This window comes from Lytechinus variegatus, chromosome 1 (genome assembly GCF_018143015.1).
Source record: "Lytechinus variegatus isolate NC3 chromosome 1, Lvar_3.0, whole genome shotgun sequence".
In the NCBI taxonomy this organism is placed as follows: Eukaryota; Metazoa; Echinodermata; class Echinoidea; order Temnopleuroida; family Toxopneustidae; genus Lytechinus; species Lytechinus variegatus.
The window spans coordinates 15,139,963-15,162,877 of NC_054740.1; the positions used below are offsets into that span (position 1 = coordinate 15,139,963).

Genomic DNA, 22,915 nt, shown 5'->3' on the forward strand with positions numbered 1-22,915 from the left:
AAAACAATATTAATACACTGTCCCACATATGCCTTTTTGTGTTAGTGATCATCAGAATTATCGGTTTTCAGCTCAGATTTCATGATTTTACCAAGACAAATTTAGTTCAATGTACAAGAACTAGATCTACGATAATATGGTGGCATTTATCTGTGATTGAAAAGACTTTCTCATTAAATAATTGTTAGCAGCAACTACTTTCTTTTACTTTTGAATTGGAGTAAGTTATCTCCATTTTTTTTCCATTATCATATAATGGTTGTTATATCTCACCTGGAGGAGAATCTGAATGCATCATCTCAACACATTTATAAAAAAGCAGAGCCCGCTGTAATTTGCGCAAAATGATAAAGAACTTTTGTTTTGAAACTTTATTAACAGAATGTTTCTATACACATTTATTAATATAAAACTTGCTCATACATGTCCAATTTTGTGAAATCGCCTCCCCTCTTTCGCTTTTGAGTATTTAAAAAATCTTCTCAAAACATCTATTTACTTCTAGTTCTTTATATGCCTTGAGCACTCAAATAAGTGGATTTGTTGCTTTATATGTCACATAAAGAAAACGTTGAGGTACATAAATATAGAGACCCCCACCCACATCTGACATACCTTGACCTGTAGTTGCCGCCCCTTCTGCTGGAGCAGCCTCGGTACTGGCTGCAGGCTCGGCAGGGCTGGCTTCAGATTCAGCTGAACTGGCAGGAGCTAGATTGAAATTTACTTTCTTAGGTGGGCCACCCCATGTTACTAAACCTTGTGTTTGAACCTAAATATAGCAGAAAACATAAGAATTGCATATATCATATCACAGGATACTTCTTTTGATAATCAAATTTTTATACAAGGATATCAAACCACTCCAATATCATCTAAGCTCAAACTAGACTAATTCTTCTGGTGCTTCTAACTAGATAAATTATGGGTAATGAAAATCAATGTCTCTGGAGAAAAAAATATCTTTAAAAAAACCCCCACCCAATTGATAGTTTCAATCAAGAGCTGAAACAATCACGATAAATCTTACTTCCAAAGTTCAATCAAATGCTTCCTCTACGGATTGTGATTATATCATTACTAGAGTTGATATGGTCAATGGTAAGAAAAGTGTCATCCTAACACAAACACTGTTTCCTGAAAAAGATTTACTGCTTTAAAACTTATCTTATTTCTTTGGGCAAAATTCAACAATGGAAGCAAAGTTACACATGAGAGTTAAATCAGATGATTCAAAGGACAAGTCCACCCCAATAAAAACTTGATTTGAATAAAAAGAGAAAAATTCAACAAGCATAACACTGAAAATTTCATCAAAATCGGATGTAAAATAAGAAAGTTATGACATTTCAAGGTTTCGCTTCATTTCACAAAAACAGTTATATGAACGAGCCAGCTACATCCAAATGAGAGAGTCGATGATGTCATTCACTCACTATTTCTTTTGTTTTTTATTGTGTGAAATATGAAATATTTTGATTTTCTCGTCATTGTCATGTGAAATGAAGTTTCATTCCTCCCTGAACACGTGGAATTCCATTATTTTAACATTTTGTGCTTCAGGCAAGGAAGTCCCAATCGTCAAATTCGTAAAAATTGAAATATTGTATAATTCAAACAATAAAAAACAAAAGAAATAGTGAGTGACATCATCAACTCTCTCATTTGGATGTAACTGGCTCGTTCATATAACTATTTTGTTAAAAATAAGCGAAACTTTGAAATGTCATAACTTTCTTATTTTACATCCGATTTTGATGAAATCTTCAGCATTGTACTTGTCTGATTTTTCTCTATTGATTCAAATCAACATTTTTCTGAGGTGGACTTGACCTTTAAAACTCTTAAAATGCCAAGTTTTCCAATCCACACCACGTACACATCATCCCACATGATTGCCCACATAACACATTGTAACTATAATATACTCTGCAATATACTCACTAATGTAGCTGAGGCAATGAAGAATGTAACTCCACCAATAGCCCAGTAAATTCCATTCTTACCAACTCCTTCAGTAGTTATGTGAGCCATAGTTCTAGAAGTGGTGGTTTGCAGAACTTTATGACGAGGAAGTTGAAACAAGGATCCTACAATATTTAGAGTAAGACATAGGAAAATAGGAGATAATTACATCAACACAACAAATGGCTGATGGGTAGGGGAAGGCGGGGTAAGTTGTGACAGTTTTTGCTTTTTGCATGTTAGAATTGATATGATTAATAATCTTGTCGAAATAAGTACCTTGCCTTGAAATTTCATTCTTCTGAAATATTTTCCACCTATATATAACTTTCTACCCCAACACTGAAAGTCATCGTGACCTTTGAAAAAACCGATGTCAAATGGCTCAACTTGCCCCATATATGGGGTAAGTTTGAGCCACCTTCTGGGGTAATTTGAGCCACAAAAACTATGTACAAAATGTATGGGGGAGAACCAGCATGTCAATTTTTTGTTTAAAGTCTTTTCACTTGCTAATTCTCTATAAATACTAACATTCTGTAAAAGGAAAAGAGCAGTCATGTCAATTTGCTCCTTTGAGCCTGCATTTAAATCGACTTTTATGGTTTGTTTGTTTTTTAAGATACATTACCATAGGAATTACCATGGCTCAACTTACCCCATGCTGTTTGGCTCAACTTACCCCAGTCCGAACTTAGTGCGATAATTTTGTATCCACACATTTATTATGCATCCATCATATAAAAGACTATGACAAGAATGAAGATCCATACCTGGACTAATAATGTTGTTATCATGTCTTTATTATATTTAAAGACGTGTGTGTTTATAAAGCACTTATCTATTTCACACTCTTTTTTACTTTTTTGGCTGAAATTCACATTTTCCCCTCTAAAAAACTACTTTTTGTTTCAAAGTTGGAAACAATGTGGTGGGGTTAGAGGTTACGCTATGGGTCATCAATACATGACACCACCACAATGTCTGACTCATTCATTATTGGCCTGGGGCTGGTGGCTCAACTTGCCCCTATGCTCAACTTACCCCGCCTTCCCCTACTGATTGTATTGTATGATATACACATTCTCGGCAGATATAAAAAACTGACACAGGTGAAAAGATGAAAATAAACAGTGTTGACATCTTGTCTAGCAGATGGATAAAAGGTCTTAAATATGTTGCATATTGCTGACGGAGCACAGTGGCGTAAGCTAGGATTTTTTTCCTTGGGGGGGGGCACTGGGGGGTCCTTGCTTTTTCAGGGGGGGCACCATTTATTTTGGTGAGTGTGTATGTGTCACAAGGGCGGGTCCGACTTTTGCCAATAGGGGACGGGGCCCAAAATTATCTTCACCTATATTTTCCCCGATTAGTCACTTCTTAGTTTATTCTTATAAAACAACATAAACATGAAATAATCTTATAAGCCTTATAAAGAGTGCGAGCGATTATTTTTTTACTTTCATGTATTTTGTTCTGATAATTTAATATTCTGGGAAATGTTATGTGTGATCCTGAACAAGATTTGTATGTAACTAGATGGTTACTGCGAACGCCAAGCGCGAGCAGAAATTTTTATTAACTGTGCTAGCATTATCAAAAAGGGACCTGTTAAGGACTGCTTACAGTTACCCACGAAGACGGTATATATTTAAATAATGCGAGCGCGAAGTGCGAGCAAATTTTTTGACATTCCGACCTAAAAACTTATAATTCTAAGCAGCGTTCTCGCCAGGATTTTTCTTACGCGTGTCGCAAACCCGCCAATTCGGTGGTGGCCGATTTTACACGTGATGTTTTGATTTTCACATGTGCTTTGATGATTTGATCCCGGTAAAGTCAAGTTTCATTGCCAATCCGCGAAGTTCACTGTAATATTGTTCTAATCGGCGGCGCACACCAATACCTAACTTAGAGTTGATATCGGCAAAATGTTGAAATGTTAAGTTGCTGTTTATCTAAAAATGTATCATGTGTATGGGTCTTTTTGTCTGGAAATGTTTTAAAGTGTTTTGAGCTGTATTGACTTAAAATATATTTGAAATACCTTTCATTATGGACTCCCGTTCTCTGAGAAGAAAAATAAATCACGCATCTATCAGGACATGTTTTAACATTGTTTTGAGGTGCTTGAGTTGAAATATATTTGATATGCCTTTCGTTACGGACTCCCGTTCTCCAAGAGTAAATATAAATCACGCATTTTTCTGACAACCGCGGGAAAGAAAAATAAAAGAAAATAGAAGTCACAAATATCTCAGATTAATGAACGATCTATTAGAAATGTTTTAAAATTGTTTTGAGGTCCTAACGAGTTAAAATATATTTTATATACCTTTCGCTATGAACTCTCTAAGAATAAAAATCACACATTTATTCTGACAACAGCGGAATTGAAAATAAAAGAACAGAAGTCACAAACATCTAAGTTCATTGAACGATCTATCGGGACATGTTTTAACATTGTTTTGAGGTGTTAATGAATTAAAATATATTTGATATATCTTTCAGTACGGACTCCCGTTCTCCGAGAGGAAATATAAATCACGCATCTATCAGAACATGTTTTAACATTGTTTTGAGGTGTTTGAGATGCCTTTCGTTATATATGGACTCCCGTTCTCCAAAAATAAATATAAATCACGCATTTTTCTGACAACCGCGGGAAAGAAAATAAGACAAATTAGAAGTCACAAACATCTCAGATTAATGAACGATCGATTAGGTATGTTGTAAAATTTTTTTGAGGTCCTAACGAGTTAAAATATATTTCATATACCTTTCGTTTTAAACTCTCAGAAATAAAAATCACACATTTATTCTGACAACAGCGGAATTGAAAATAAAAGAACAGAAGTCACAAACATCTAAGTTTAATGAACGATCTATCGGGACATGTTTTAACATTGTTTTGAGGTGTTAATGAATTAAAATATATTTGATATATCTTTCAGTACGGACTCCCGTTCCCCGAAAGGAAATATAAATCACGCATCTATCAGGACATGTTTTAACATTGTTTTGAGGTGTTTGAGTTAAAATATATTTGATATGCCTTTTGTTATGTACTCCCGTTTTCCAAAAATAAATATAAATCACGCATTTTTCTGACAACCGCGGGAAAGAAAATAAAACAAAATAGAAGTCACAAAAGCTCAGATTAATGAACGATCGATTAGGTATGTTTTAAAATTGTTTTGATGTCCTTACGAGTTACATGTAAGATATATGTTATATACCTTTCGTTTTGAACTCTCTAAGAAATAAAAATCACACATTTATTCTGACAACAGCGGAATTGAAAATAAAAGAACAGAAGTCACAAACATCTAAGTTTAATGAACGATCTATCGGGACATGTTTTAACATTGTTTTGAGGTGTTAATGAATTAAAATATATTTGATATATCTTTCAGTACGGACTCCCGTTCTCCGAGAGGAAATATAAATCACGCATCTATCAGAACATGTTTTAACATTGTTTTGAGGTGTTTGAGATGCCTTTCGTTATGGACTCCCGTTCTCCAAAAATAAATATAAATCACGCATTTTTCTGACAACCGCGGGAAAGAAAATAAGACAAATTAGAAGTCACAAACATCTCAGATTAATGAACGATCGATTAGGTATGTTGTAAAATTGTTTTGAGGTCCTAACGAGTTAAAATATATTTCATATACCTTTCGTTTTGAACTCTCAGAAATAAAAATCACACATTTATTCTGACAACAGCGGAATTGAAAATAAAAGAACAGAAGTCACAAACATCTAAGTTTAATGAACGATCTATCGGGACATGTTTTAACATTGTTTTGAGGTGTTAATGAATTAAAATATATTTGATATATCTTTCAGTACGGACTCCCGTTCCCCGAAAGGAAATATAAATCACGCATCTATCAGGACATGTTTTAACATTGTTTTGAGGTGTTTGAGTTAAAATATATTTGATATGCCTTTTGTTATGTACTCCCGTTTTCCAAAAATAAATATAAATCACGCATTTTTCTGACAACCGCGGGAAGGAAAATAAAACAAAATAGAAGTCACTCAGATTAATGAACGATCGATAAGGTATGTTTTTTAAAATTGTTTTGAGGTCCTAACGAGTTTAAATATATTTTATATACCTTTCGCTTTGAACTCTCTCAGAAATAAAATTCACACATTTATTCTGACAACAGCGGAAATGAAAATAAAAGAACAGAAGTCACAAACATCTAAGATTAATGAACAATCTATCTCAGGACATGTTTTAACATTGTTTTAAGGTGTTAATGATTTAAAATATATTTGATATACATTTCGTTACAGACTCCCGTTCTCCGAGAAGAAATATACAGCACGCAATTTTCTGACAACAGTGGAAATGAAAATAAAAGAACAAAAGTCACAAACATTTTAGATTAATGAACAATCTATCAGGACATGTTTTAACATTGTTTTGATGTGTTGATGAATTAAAATATATTTAATATACCTTTCGGTACGGACTCCCGTTCTCCAAAAATAAATATAAATCACGCATTTTTCTGACAACCGCGGGAAAGAAAATAAAACGAAATAGAAGTCACAAAAATGTCAGATTAATGAACGATCCATTAGGAATGTTTTAAAAAATTTTGAGGTCCTAACGAGTTAAAATATATTTTATATACCTTTAGGCTTTTGCTATGAACTCTTTAAGAAATAAAAAAATGAAGCTACAGCCAAAGCAAGTGATACCTCCTTCGTCATATAAGGTACATTGCGTAATACCTTGGGTGAAGCAGCTGGGCTCGATCTGTCATCAGGACACTCGACAACAAATTTAGATAATCTGCCAAGATTTGCTGAACCATTAAATCAGGTAAACATGAGATGAAAATCGTTTCTCTTGGGTATCATTTGGGCAGCCACTGAGGTCATTTTAAAACATGAGCCATGAGAGCGATTGCTTTGGGTGGTGACGGACATTTCATTGATTTTTTTTTCAATCAGCGACTATACAAATAACAACAAAAATTATACAAATTCTAATAACTTTTAAAGTCTTTGATGGATTTTCGTAAAACTTTCATCAATGCTTATCATTATGTTTAAGTTCTGCTATGTTTACAATAAACTTTTTGTCAGGGTGAACTCCCGCTTTAATGTTTGGTCACTTGAAAATGACACCTACGTATCACGAACGTGTGTTTTCAGTAAGTTAATTTTCAGTTGGGAAATATTGGAAATATACAAAATCACTTATTCATTTTTACCATGCTTTATTTTTTTTCAGGTTGAGACTTCGAAAATGTGTTGACCATTTTCATCATTTTGCAATTCAAATTCCCTTTAGAGAGATGTTGCAAAGTCTTAGGCATATTTCTGATCTGTACGATGCAGGATCTAGGGGCGGGGGAGTTGGCATGACATATCGATTAAAAATACCTAAACATCGATCTCACGCCACCCCCCCCCCCCCCCTAGAACATCAATCAATAGAACTGTACACACATGTGAAAAACAATACAAGAAATTATAGTCTGTTTTAGATGAAAGAATGAAAAATAAATGGTGAATCCAGCAATTAGCTGTCATACAAATAACATTAACATCTCGCTCCCGGGATCTCGCTTTTTTCCTTTCACAAAATCATCCACATGTATATCGCAAACCGTTTTAACATTCATTCACATTTTCTAATATCAAGAATTAATTTCTTGATATTAAGAATTCATTTCTGATTTCGAGGGTCAATGTATTGCAAGAAATCATTCTGATTTTCAATCAGAAATTCTTGATATCAAGATCTTCATTTTCATTTCTGATTTTGTGCATGCATCAATATATTGCAAGAAATCATTCTGATTTTTATTCACAAATGAATTATTGATATCAAGAAATTAATTCTTGATATCAAGGTCTTCATTTTCATTTCTGATTTCGTGCATCAATATATTGCAAGAAATAATTCTGATTTTTATTCAGAAATTAATTCTTGATATCAAGAATATCATTCTGATATTTATTCAGGAATCAATTCTTGATATCAAGAATTCATTTTCATTTCTGATTTCGAGCGTCAATGTATTGCAAAAAATCAATCTGATTTTTTTAAAGAAATGAATTCTTGATATCCAGAAATTATTTTTTTATATCAAGAAATGTATTCTTGATATCACAAGAAATGAATCTTTGATATCAAGAATTCATTTCTGAATTCGATCGTCAATTTATTGCAAAAAAATCATTCTGATTATTAATCAGTAATGAATTCTTGATATCAAGTTAGAAATTAATTCTTGATATAAAAATAAATGTTTTTTGGTATCAAGAATTAATTTCTTGATATCAAGAAATCGTTTTATGATATCAAGAAATGAGTTCTTGATATCAAGAAATGAATTCAAGAAATTAATTCTTGATATCAATAAATCTAATAATTTTTGATATCAGAAAATGTTAAAATAGCTTGCCATACGCACGTCGCTGGCCGGCCAAGCCTATTACAGTTCATACATCCAAGAATTTCAACAATTATTTCGTTGTTACATGACAGCAGAAATTGAGAATGAACGTTAAGAATATACTTAGCAAGTAATTACCAGGAAAATTATATGGAACAATTCATTTTAAAATCAAAATTTCTTGAAAGTTATCAGAATACGGTATCATGTAAAAATGAAGTTACGTCGCATCGCGGACAATTCAGTTCCAAACATTGCGTGCAGGTCCGGCTCTGGCTCAGCTAGCTACCCGCGCCAGCGGGCTGGCAAAGCTAGCGTGGCTGGGTGGCTGGCTAGCCGGCTGGAAGTGGAAATGCGCCAGTGTCTATGCATGGATATTATCCGGTCAAGTGATAAGATCGTAGTATGTCTGTTGCCGAAATGATTCTGAAACATTCTATATTTTTGAGGATTGATGATGAATGATGCAACAATTATTTTCGATGATTTTCCCTCACTTTTTATAATTTTTTTTTTGCCCGTGTCGCTCACTTTTTGCGCGTGACGCACCAGGAGCTTGTGGAATTTGCGTGTGTCGCATGCGACGCGTGTGTTCTACACTGGCGAGAACGTTGATTCTAAGCACTTTCTGTATTAATAAATGGGATAGGTATGTAACAATTCAGTACGAAGCGCGAGATGAACAAAATTGAGATTTTAGACCTAAAAGCGGGACACTCTATTCATATTTTGTAAATCATTAATAGGATATAGTTAATTGGGTATCATACTATCATTAATAATGCGATCGTGAAGCGCGAGCAGACCATAATTGATATTCTGATGTGAAACTGGATAATTTAAGTAAATAAAGAACATGCCGGCTATAGCGCATGTTTTAGATTTAGACCTAGAATCTGGGCATTCTGAATACATTTGTTTCTTGGAACATTTATTGGAACATTATGGAATACACGTAGACAATAGGAACTTGGCAAATCAAACAATGTGACCATGCAGCGTGAGCTTAAAATGATATGTAGACTGTAAAACGGACATTTTACCGAGCACTTAAATTTGTAAATGAAAAAAATAATAATAAAAGCTTGATGTCCGAGCTGAAATATGTTTTGTATATTGACTTCAAAACTTCAATATCAGCCTATTGAGCAAGATATGAATCTCATCGAACAAGCAATTCTGGTGCGAAGCGCAAGCAAAAATTTTATACAGTAAAATGAAAGATTTTTTTTTTTTGCAAGTCTTCCCCTCACATTCACTCGTCTTCCTCCGTTTACTTTCCTCTTCTTCTTTTTTCTTGTCTTTCTTCTTCTTTTCCTTTTTTTCTTTCCTTCTTTCTCCCTTTTTCCTTTTTTTTTGCTCTGCCAATTTTTTTCAGGAGGGGAGGGGGCACGTGCCCCCCAGCTACACCACCGACCGAGCACCATACACCAAGAGTGGGAATTTCAAGGCATGTATTCGAACATATTCTGAAAAGTGTAAAATTTGAATGATTTCATTCCAAGTTTGACTTCACATAACATTCCCTCTTTCTTTTTTCCTCTCCTACTCATTTTCCTTCTCATCCCCTCCCTTCTAATTCTTTTTCTCCTTACTTTTACTTGACTCTTTTTCATGCTTTCTTCTTTTCATCTAATTCTAACTTCTTCTTTTCTCTTTATTATGTTAAAGTTCTCCTCTACTTATCTTAATTCTCAAATATAATATGATCCATCAAATTCAGGCCAGCATCTTTTTCTTGATCTATCAATAAAAATCATGACTTTCATATCTTGTCTTGTCTCTTGACTATTCTTTTTAGTCTTTCATCATCATCATGTTACAAGGTGAGGTAATCCTGTTGTCTGTTGTCGACCTCGATCTCTTCGTCTGAACCGAACTTGACTTTGTTCTATTTTTTTTTAAGATTTGCTTTAGATATTTAATTTGAAATTACTTATCATCTTTCTTCATACTTGTACCATAGCGTATGCCTACCACACACTCATATACAACTACTGTTTCATAATAGCATTCGACATTATTTTAAATTTAACCATCCAATAACTGAGATAATGATCGCTCACTTATTATCATACGGGTGGGACTGGATAATGTCATTTTGGAGTTTCTTTCCAATTCAATGATGTGAATATGCGGTCTTGCTCGTACGCTCAGATTTAATATTTACCATTTGATAGCCTTGCTTTACTTAAAGATGTAGAAAAACTCCTTGATAAGGGTCTAAAACCCTGCAATGCAGCTCGACATCGGAACATTTTGGGCAGTTTAAGGGGAAAACGTGAGAAACATTCGCCGGTAACTCGGAAGAGGTCAAAGGTGAAAAAGTTGATCGGCAGCATGCGCAGCGAGCGCCGGTGCAGCGTCGTCCTTAGTCCACCTCCTGGACTGTTGTTATTTTGTACGACACGACTACCAAACACCCAGCATGCACACTACTATGGGCGGCCATAAGTGCCAAAATTACCGATTTGAGAAATATATATGTACCGTTGAAAATAAACTAAAATGCAGAAATATATCTAAAAATAAAGAAATTTTTAAAATAATTAAGATAACAAAAAATAGAAATTCACAGAATCAAACATTAGTGCAGAAATAAGGACAAACACAAAAACAAGACAATCGCAAAGAATAATAAATGATAAAAAAATACGTAGATAACCATATAATTGAACACAATCACAGAAATATAGGTTCATGCAGGAATAGAGAAAGACTGAGAAATGTAAAGACATTCATAGAATTAAATACAACTTCAGAAATATAGACAACCGCAGAATTGAAGAGAACTACAGGAATAATAGAGACCACAGAAATAAAGACATTTTCAAAAATATAGACAGCCAGAGAATTGTAGACAACCTAATAAATATAGACAATCTCAGAATTTAAGAAAACTTCAGAAACATAAACAACAGAAATATAGACAACCTCAGAACACAAAAACTTCAGAAACATAAACAACAGAAATATAGACAACCTCAGAACACAAAAACTTCAGAAACACAAACAACAACAGAAATAGAGGCAACCTCAGAAATACAGACAACCGCAAAATTAAACAAAACGACTGAATTATAGTCCATCGCAAATAGCGCTACCTCGTCGAAAATAGAGACTGCAGAAATTCTGGAGAGCACAGAAATTCTGTAGAGCTGAGAAATAAAAGTACAGCACGTCAAACATACTGGAAATGAGAGGGCAATAGAGGGCGTACTACCACCACGCACGTGCTTTAATATATTTCGTTTATTATCCGCACTGAACTGCTTTGAACTTAAAGGGATAGTCCGGGGTGAAAATATTTATATTTTGATACATAGAGTGGTATTCACTGAGCAAAATGCCAAAAATTTCATTAAAATCGGAAAACAAATACTAAAGTATTTGTTATTAATTTACCCAAGCCAAATTCTAACAATTGTAAAAGGACATTTTTCTATCGGGGATATCAATTTATAATCGATTGCTCAATGAAATTCATAATGTACCAACTTTAAGTTGCTTTCATACTCTATTATGATTATTTAGATTGAGCATTTGTATTTTTACTTCTTTCTTTTTTTTTCATAGTTTTAGTAAGTTTTTTTTGAACACTTTTCTGTCAATGTACTTTACTTGGAAATGTTTTTCTTTTAGTATTTTTATTGGTGTATATTACTTTGTTTGGTAAATGTAGGACCCCAAGGAAGAACAGCAGTATTTTGCAAATACAGCTGAATTGGGCGATCCTCCGTTATTGTATCGATATTGTTATGAAATAAAACAAACAAACAAGTTTAAAGTTTAGCAATATTTTGTGAAAACAATCATCATGAATATTTATTAGATGGGCTGTGGATGTTACATCTCAACTTTCATTTTTCTTAACGTGTTAATACATAATTTTTTTCCCCGTTATTTCATACTTGTGTGAATAATGTCTCCCTTATAGTGAAATAAGTTGCAGCAATAAAATAATATCAAATAGTCAAATAATAAAAAATGGTCTAAATAGCCCTTTATTCCCTTTAATTTTGTTAATTTGAGCCCCCTTAATGTACATGCGCCGGGTCAAGCAGGTGTTTATCGTGTTACCCGAATCGAGTTCTACAAGTTAGGATAGGTGGTTACCCTGGCTAGGCCGTCGGGATATCCCTGGGGGCCCCTTGAAAAAAATACTTTTTTAAATTAAAAAATGGTCTAAATAGCCCTTTATTCCCTTTAATTTTCTTAATTTGAGCCCCCTTAATGTACATGCGCCGGGTCAAGCAGGTGTTTATCGTGTTACCCGAATCGAGTTCTACAAGTTAGGATAGGTGGTTACCCTGGCTAGGCCGTCGGGATATCCCTGGGGGCCCCTTGAAAAAAAAAATTAAATTAGAAATTTCCAACCCTTTTATTCACTGACTTTTGTCCCCTAAAAAATCCTCGTATTAGGGCAAGCCAGCTATTTTATGGTTGCCCGAGACGTGTTCCACCTTTTAAACCCCCTAGCTAGCTTTCAAAACCCCTAATTTTTTAATATCGAATATTGAATATCTGTCCAACTTCACACGCGTTTGAATATCGAACCTGAATATCCAACCAACTTCACAGTTTGAATATCGAATATCCAACCAACTTCACGCCGGTCATCGTAGATTAGACATCATGGGGCCCGTTTCTCAACACCGTTATAAGTCTAACTTCTTGACTGAATCGGAGATAGTGAGCTACTTGTCCGCTGTTTCACGAAGTCCTCTTTACCAAGTTCAGGCCCAACAAACGTAATCAACCATAGAGGTTGAAATTAAATCCCAAAACAAGTGGGATAATGTAATACAAAATACCGGTAACGATGAAAACCATAGCACATGCTCGATCGCACTCGTCGCATGCATGCATCATACACGTGCGTGGTGGTAGTACGCCCTCTATTGCCCTCTCATTTCCAGTATGTTTGACGTGCTGTACTTTTATTTCTCAGCTCTACAGAATTTCTGTGCTCTCCAGAATTTCTGCAGTCTCTATTTTCGACGAGGTAGCGCTATTTGCGATGGACTATAATTCAGTCGTTTTGTTTAATTTTGCGGTTGTCTGTATTTCTGAGGTTGCCTCTATTTCTGTTGTTGTTTATGTTTCTGAAGTTTTTGTGTTCTGAGGTTGTCTATATTTCTGTTGTTTATGTTTCTGAAGTTTTCTTAAATTCTGAGATTGTCTATATTTATTAGGTTGTCTACAATTCTCTGGCTGTCTATATTTTTGAAAATGTCTTTATTTCTGTGGTCTCTATTATTCCTGTAGTTCTCTTCAATTCTGCGGTTGTCTATATTTCTGAAGTTGTATTTAATTCTATGAATGTCTTTACATTTCTCAGTCTTTCTCTATTCCTGCATGAACCTATATTTCTGTGATTGTGTTCAATTATATGGTTATCTACGTATTTTTTTATCATTTATTATTCTTTGCGATTGTCTTGTTTTTGTGTTTGTCCTTATTTCTGCACTAATGTTTGATTCTGTGAATTTCTATTTTTTGTTATCTTAATTATTTTAAAAATTTCTTTATTTTTAGATATATTTCTGCATTTTAGTTTATTTTCAACGGTACATATATATTTCTCAAATCGGTAATTTTGGCACTTATGGCCGCCCATACACTACAACCCCATAACAGTACACGCATATACACACCCTGAATAGTCATATGAAACAACAGTCCAGTGAATCTTGGCAAGTTCCCCGTCAAATTCAAGGGAACTGATATTCCGCCCACTGAGCCCAGTCTCCCTCGCTCTCGATTCCGATTGGTCGACAAACCCTGTCAATCAGAACGGCGTTCTCCTCGGTGCCATTACGTAACTACAAGTGACAGTTTTGGGGGACGGTGTTCCCAGTCTTATTTCAAGGATATTTTTTATTAATTAACTCACATTAATAAAATTTATAAATCTTTTTAACGAATATTCGTCACACAATCTCTGTAAAATATTGTTTAAAAATATTTATAAATATGAAATTATTTTTGGTTGAGTATTTTTTGAACGATTTTATATGATAAAGAAATAAAATTATTGATACATCATGGAAAAAAATACACCATGTGCACTCTATGTCCTATGTACACATGTGCATGCTACATAACTGTTGTTGTACTCGTATATACAACGCATGCTTGCATCGTTTGTTTTCGGATCGTTTTCTTTAATACTTTGGCGTTATCTTCTGTTTATCAAGTCGATCTACTCATTGACCGTTTAGATACATGTAGTTGAATTTCTTAGCCATTTTCTGTTACAAGAATGATGGCTGACTACCGTGCCCGTGGAGATCGCCATAACGAGTCAGAGAAAGTCGTGGGGAGAGCTATCGAAGAGACATCACGTCGTCTTGGTCTCCAATCCAAGAATGAACAGGTCACAGCATTGTCGTCATTTTTGCGAGGACATGATTCCTTTATTAGTTTGCCAACTGGCTTTGGAAAAAGTGTGATTTTCCAAGCAGCACCGATCTGTAAATAAATACATACATAATATAAATACATAATGTATAGTCAATACATACACACTCCCATACATATAATTATGTGGGGGGGGGGGGTGGAAATCATGTTAAATTAAAAGCACTGCACGAAAGATTTCTGTCTCATAATTAAATCAACAAATCAAACATCCAGACTCTGTTCATCATCCCGAGATCACTGTAGTATTAATTGACTTATTGTTAGGTTTAAAGGATAAGTCCACCTCAACAAAAACTTGATTTGAATAAGATTCAACAAGAGATGATGACATCACTCACTATTTCTTTTGTAGTTTATTATATGAAATATTAAATATTTTGATTTTCTCATCATTGTCATGTAAAATGAAGTTTCATTCCTCCCTAAACACGTGGAATTCCATTAACATTTTATGCTTCAGGCAAGGAGGTCCTAATTGTCAAATTCGTATAAATTGAAATATTGTATAATTCAAACAATAAAAAACAAAAGAAATAGTGAGTGAATGACGTCATCGACTCTCTCATTTGGAGGTAACTGGCTCGTTCATATAACTATTTTGTTGAAAATAAGCAAAACTTTGAAATGTCATAACTTTCTTATTTTACATCCGATTTTGGTGAAATTTTCAGCATTGTGCTTGTCTGATTTTTCTCTATTGATTCAAATCAACATTTTCTGAGTTGGACTTGACCTTTAATGCTACTCACCGGGAAAATTGACGTAGATCTACATACATTACACGTCAGAGAACTCTTATCAACCATCAACCATTTGGAAGAACAAAAACTGCTTTGAACTCATTTTGGAATTCCAAAATTGCCAATATGTCAAAAATCTTATTTCAGAGCTTGCAAAATGTCTTTAATTAATCTTTTGTTTACTTTCTAGTTTATCATTGTAAATATATTTGTATCATTCTCGTTTTTATGTTTGTTTTTATCATCAATAGTTTTGCTACAATGTTTTTATCATTTTATACTTCATCTTATATTATTTTTGTTTTGTATGTATGTTTGTTTATCATCATTACATCATTACGTTGCTATAAGATATCTTCCTTTAATTTATATTACTTTCATCAAATGGCCCTTTCACAAGCTCTTCTATTTGGGTCCCAAACCTTTTATGTTATATTCTCTTTGCCAAACTTTGTAGGCCTACTATATTTGTATCACTTGATTGGTTTGAATCACTCATCACTTATAACTTACCGTAATAAGATCAACATAACCCATAATTCATTACACTAGGGAAAATCTTTATTTTTGGTATTATCAAACTGTCGTAATATTATTTGATTATTTTCAAAGGAAAGTGGAAGACAACTTTTCTAGACGTCTGTTTTTAAATTAAGGGCTTAAAGTCAGATTGGTCTAGAATCTAGTCCTAAACTTTAGGATTTTTAACTTCACTCAGAACTCTCAGACTCAGGCTATATCGACATGATCGATATAAAAACATATTTTTATTTTGACGAGTTACTAAGTACGAGACAGCATGGGCACATGAACTTGATTAACGTAGTTAGATCTACTCATTGTACTTACTCGAGAAGTTGGAGTTCCTGGAGAAAAAGCAATTTTACGTTTGCTTCTTTCATTAGATTCCCTTCCTACATTCAGCCTGTTGGGGATAGTCTTTAATGGTGTAGATGACAGGTTGTGACTATGATTACGTGTTGTTGACTCGTATCGATCCCTAAAGGCCCTATCTCACCAACGGAGACGTCGCCGCGACAGTCTCCAACTTATCAGTCGCTGCAGTCGCGGAGACGTCTCGGAGACAAAAATGGCTTGCGCTCTCACCAAGGAGACGTCTCGATGGAACGTTTGAAAAATCATACACCTGACTTGGAGCAGGAGGAGGGATATCAGCACGCGTTCAGTCACGTGGTTTCTGAAGTGGGTCAAACAGTGTGAAGAAGTGTCGCGGAGACGTCTCCGCAATGTATTATAATTTTTTGGGGTCTCCAGTAGGTCTTCGCGATGTCTCTGAGACGTCTCTGAGACATCGCGGAGACATCGCGGCGAAGTCTCAGCAGTCGCGGATATCATTAGTCTACGAGACGTCGCAGCAACTGATGGAGACTTCTCGGAGACGTCGCGGAGACTAGAAACAGTCTCCAAAAATATTAAACATGTTTAATCTTCTTGCGACTCCTCGGAGACTCTGTAATTTTCATGAGACGTCTTAGAGATGTCGCGGAGACGTCTCTGCAACTAGCAAAATTTGTAGTCGCGAACTAGTCGCGAACTAGTTTCAAGCCCAGTGAGATACCCCCTTTAGTTCCTGGCAAAGTTCAATTGACTTGTGCACATTCCGTACTTTTGTCACGCATCTGTCGCAAATACAGTCGGAAGAATTGGACGAAATATCTCCGAAAATTTCTTGCAATTGTTCTTGAAATCCAGCTCTAGCAACTTTCACAGACTTTATCCTTACATAACTTTTACAAGTTACCAGTTGCGAGTCACAAACAATACACCATCTCAGGGGTGGATCCAGCCTTCGCCAATAGGGGGGGGGGGGGGCGGCGGAATTTTTTTCAGCCACATTATCCCCGATCGGCCACTCAAAGTTAATTTTCGTTTGTTTCTTTGAATGGGTAGTCCTAATAGTCACTTAGTCACTAAGTTAAATATATATATATTCATATAATATCATAAGCCTTATTTCAAGTGCGAGCGCGAAGCGCGAGCAGAATTTTTTTTGGCTTGGCTTGTTAGCCATGAAGATGTTACATATTTCAACTATCAAATAATGCAAGCGCAAAGAGCGAGCTGAAATTTTGACATTTTTACCTGAAGAATGAAAAAGGATAAGTATATATCTAATTAATTGATGCGAGCACGAAGAATTCAAGATTTAAACCTAAAATTGAGACTCTCTTTTTATATTATTTTAATCATGAAAAGGATGAGTAATTGGAAATCATCCTGTATTAATAATTAAGCGCAAAGAGCGAGCACAAATTTGGACATTATCTGAAGAATGAAAAAGGATAAGTATATATCTAATTAATTGATGCGAGCACGAAGTTCGAGCAGAAAAAATCGAGATTTAAACCTAAAAAATGAGACTCTCTATTCATATTTTTTTAATCATGAAAAGGATGAGTAATTGAAAATCATCCTACATTAATAATGCGAGCGCAAAGAGCGAGCAGATTTTTTTTTTTACTTATTTTTGATATACGTATTGATCTGATAAAAAGGATCTGTTAACGGCTGCTTGTAGGCCATGCGAGCGCGAAGCGCGAGCTGAAAACTTCAAGATTTAAACCCAAAAGTGGAATACTCTATTCATATTTTTTAAATCATGAAAAGGATGAGTAATTGGAAATCAACGTACATTAATAATGCGAGCGCGAAAATTTTTGACATTTCTAACTGAAGAATGGAAATTCTAAGCTTTTTTTGTAATCATGAAAAGGATAAGTATATAACTAAACAATTGATGCGAGCGTGAAGCGCGAGCGGAAAAAAATAATGCAAGAGCAAATCGCCAGCAAACAATTATTGATATTGTGATCTGAAACTGGATAATGATTTAGATAGAGAACCAGCTGCGCATCTGAAGAATGTGCACTCGCATGTTGTGGATTTCGATCGTGACCTAGAATTCTAAATATCTTTCTTATCATGAAAATCAGCAAAGCGAGCGCAAAGCGCGAGCTAAGAAACATATGATATTCTGATCCGAAAAGGGTCAATTTAAGCTCTGTATTTCAAGCACTTTGTGGGAAAATTGTGAGGTGGATATGGATCACAGTTAAAAAAAAGAGCTGATATGTTTCATTATTATTACTTTGAGTTTTGACATAGGACCGGGACATTCTATAAAGACATTATGTCATAATATGAAAATGATGACTATCTTCCTATTTCGCTTCCAAAGCATGAGAGCGCGAAACTATACCTGAAAAACTGGACATTTAAAGCAATTTGTAATTATGAATATGATGCATGAGTTAATATCTTTCAAAAATCAATGCGAGCAGAAATTTTTGATAAACTTCAAAAGGGGATTTTAAGTAGTTTGTTTTAGAATTGATATTGAGATATAAATAACTCACCAATGAAACATGAAAATGCGAACGTGCAGCGCTAGCTGATACGTTTTGGCAATCAGACCTGAAAGGGATATTTTGATAACTTTATGGAATACACGAAAATAAAAGGTACCTGACAAACAAATATTGCGAGCGTGCAGCGCAAGCAGAAATTGTTAATATTCAGACCACAGTAAAACATAAATTTTTACAGAGCACTTTCTTAAATTCAATTTGTAAATCAAACAAAATAATGAAAGTTCAATTTCCGACCTGAAATATGTTTGTGTATATTGACTTCAAAATTTGATATTCTAAGCTATCTTCCGGCGAAATACCCGACGACTGGAAAATAGCACGAACAACCCCGGTTTATAAAGGCAAGGGATCAAAGAAAGATAAAAATAATTACAGGCCTATTTCTGTTGTGAGCCATGTTGCTAAGATCATCGAAAAAGAGGTTCAATCCCAACTATTGAAATACTTAAATGAACATGACATGATCAATGTCGACCAGTCGGCCTGTTTACCTAATCACTCTACCTCTACTAGTCTACATCGTATACTTGATGATTTTTATGAAGCCATAAATGAGAGTGAAAAGGTAGCTGCTTGCTTCTTAGACATTTCCAAATGCTTTGATTGCATTGATTATGATTTACTGATTAATAAATTAGAAAAATATGGAATACGTAGCAATCAGCTTGGATGGTTTCAGAGTTATATTGCTAATAGAAAGCAAACTGTACAACATCAAGGTAAACGATCACAGATGAGGAACCTTACTATAGGTATTTCCCAGGGTAGTGCCCTTGGCCCCACCCTTTTCCTTATCTTTATTAATGATATTTCGGAATATGTTACAAATGGTTCATGCAATATATTCGCTGATGATGTGGTTGTTTATGTTAGTGGAAGAGATAATACTGATGCAAATGCAAAATTACAGGCAAACATGGTTGAAATCAATAAATGGTATGTTAATAACAGACTTCGAATTAATAAAGATAAAACTAAGGTGATGCTATTAAAATCAAAACCCTTAAATGAACTTAACATTTATATTGAAGGGCATAAGATTGATCAAGTCGATAACGTAAAATATCTTGGACTCATGATTGATGATAAGTTGAAATGGAATGCTCACACTAATATTCTATGTAAATCAGTCGCATACAAAGTCCATATTCTTGCCAAACTTAGTAAGTTTGTTAACTCTAACTTATTGAATATATTGCATAAATCCACAATTCAACCATGCTATGATTACGCATGTTCTGTATGGGGTAATTGCCCGGAAGTTTACCAAAACAAATTGTTGAGAATACAAAAAAGAGCAGCACGAATTGTAACGAAAATCTTTTATTATGATAAATACAATGGAACTAAGTTAATGACTGACTTGTCGTGGCCAAACATTGAACAAAGATGCAACTACTTTCTTGCAACAGTCATGTACAAATGCATTAATGGCACAGCTCCTGGAAGATTATGTAATGAAATTGAGATGTATTGTGACCGCCATGGTTTTAACACAAGAAACGCAGATTCTTTAAATGTAATAATACCTAAACCTAAGCTAGAATTATTCAAACAATCATTTAAATATGCTGGTGCTAAAGTATGGAACGAGCTTCCACCCAATCTCCAAAATGCAACATCATTCGATAATTTTAAATTTAAATACAAGAAATTAATTCCCAAACCCTGATGTGCAATTCATACGTACTACATTACCTGAGAGCTTTAATTATTAAGGAATGGATTTGTAGCCCACAACCCGATATACAGTTTCATGTACTTTTAACCTACCATTTTTTTTTCTAATACACTTCGATCCAAACCTTGTTTTCTTTTTTTTAGTACCTATATCTTTGTCGTAACTCGTTACAATTTATTATGTATTATTTTTTTTATATTTTATAATTCAATTTGCTTCATATAAATACATGGAACACAAGTGTTATGTATTTTCATACTTTAATGTAAATTATACCATTTTTTTTTATTCCTATTACATATCAATGTTCAACTTGTGAATATGTTTTATTAGCCTGAGTTTTACCGATTTTTATATAGTTCTATAATCATTAATTCATACATTTCGTCCATGAATCGTGTACTTTTTTGGTTGTTTAATACTTAAACTTAATTACATTTACTTTATTTCTTTGTATAACATATTGTAAATGCTCATGTATTGCATTGTATCATTTCAAACACAATCTTTTAGATATTACTCTGATTTTATCTCATCTATAATATATTGATTTACATGTATTTATGTTTTTAATGTCAGGACCATGATGTAAAACAGTTTTTAACTGATCTTGTCATCCTGTATAAATATATTTCAATAAATAAATAAAATAAATAAAAGGCAATGCGAGCGCGAAGCGAGAGCGAAAATTTTACATCCCAACATGAAGGATTTTTAAAATTATTTTCCAAGTCTTCCCCCATCTCACTTTATTCACTCGTCTTCCTCCTCTTACGTCTCCCCTTCCTTTTTCCTCACTTTTCCCTTTTTTCTTTTTTTTCCTTTCTTTCCCCTTTTTTCTTTCTTTTTGCTCCCCTCTGCCCCCCCCCCTGGATCCGCCTATGCCATCTTTTGGTAGCCATTATGCTTTTCTCCAATCCAAACTCACGTGCATTGTTTATGTTCATTGTACCAATTGTACTGTATACTGTGCACACAGGACATGCCCTCGCCCTGCGAGGTCAATGCGCTAGCTTGCGTTCAAACATACTTGAATATTCATGTGCTCCTTGCGCAATATCTGCGAGGGGCGGTCGTAACCTCTGGGTCAGACAAAGGTCACAACTTCATTATCTTCCCTCTCTCTGCCGAGATGGCCTGGACGATTTTTTTTTCGGGGAAAGTGAATCAGTGGGTAAGGTGAATCACTGGGGGTAAGTGAATCAGTGGAGGGCGCGGGCCCGGGCGTGTGTGTGTTGGTTATGGTTTGCCCAATCAGTAAAAATCGTCCAGGACGTGGACTACGTCGTCCTCAGCTCGGTACCTGATATACGGTGTGTGTGTGGGGGGGGGGGGGGGGCGGCCGGCGGGGGGGGGGGGGGTAGATGCAACTATTTCGACACAAACAAACAATTCCCTTTCGTAATCAAATGTCAGTCGGATCTCTCTTTCCTCGATTTAATATATCTCTTTTTTCGGGGCTTAATTATTTTCCCCAAAGACAATTTTGATGATGCCTTGATGATCGATCCTCGATCTTCCTGCAATTAATTTTTTTTTAAACAGAAGATATAACCGACGTTACATTTTTGTTGAATTCCTTCCCCCAGCTTTCCATGATTCTATGCGCATGTGCATCTATTGGTTTTATGTCCATCTCCAAGTTAAGGGAAATCACATTAAAAATGCCTGGGGGTCACTTCCATTCACGAGTGGATACCATGCGCGACCGGATCTCGAAAAGCACCCTAAACACGTAATTTTCAAATTTTGAAAATGCACCCCTTAACAAGTATTGGCGTGTGAAACCCTACCCTTAACAAGTATTGGAAACAAAACGATACTCTTGGCAAATATTCCCAGAAATGAAAATACAGGAATGTTTTATTGTTACGGGTCCTTCGGTCGTCGGCTTTACCTTATTTGGTTCAGTACGACCCCACCGTCTACACCTCGCGCAAATCGGACTCTAAACACGAAGTGTTGGGGCAAAAAGGACATCCTTTACAAAACATTCTAAGTTTGTTTTATCATCCCCGCAAATTCGACCCTAAACACGTAATTTTCCTAGAGAAATAGATACCCTTTTTCATTATTTTTGTGTTTTTGACACCCTTATCACGTTGCGTACGTAACGTGCCCTATCGTGAAAAAGACATCCTTTTTACGTGTTTTTTTGGTCGCGCATGGTATCCACTCGTCAATGTAAGTGCCCCCCCCCCCGGGTAAAAATGCTACGATCGGATAATTGAGGGTATATAAGAGAAGCAGATTTGTTGAAAAAACAAAATCAGAATT

At 34.9% G+C, this 22,915-nt stretch overlaps 1 protein-coding gene across 2 annotated transcripts in view; it reads right to left on the bottom strand.

Moving 5' to 3' along the window:
* Positions 1-10,737, bottom strand: part of LOC121407022 (apoptosis-inducing factor 1, mitochondrial-like) — a 28,720-nt gene extending 17,983 nt beyond the window's left edge. For both annotated transcript variants that reach the window (XM_041597926.1, XM_041597919.1), the window contains exons 1-3: positions 10,570-10,737; positions 1,945-2,090; positions 616-772 (exon numbers count right to left, since the gene is read on the bottom strand). In XM_041597926.1, coding sequence (XP_041453860.1) covers positions 616-772; positions 1,945-2,090; positions 10,570-10,657 — 391 coding nt within the window. In that variant the 5' untranslated portion in view covers positions 10,658-10,737. The remainder of the gene's footprint in view (positions 1-615; positions 773-1,944; positions 2,091-10,569) is intronic.
* Between the last annotated feature and the right edge of the window lie 12,178 nt (positions 10,738-22,915).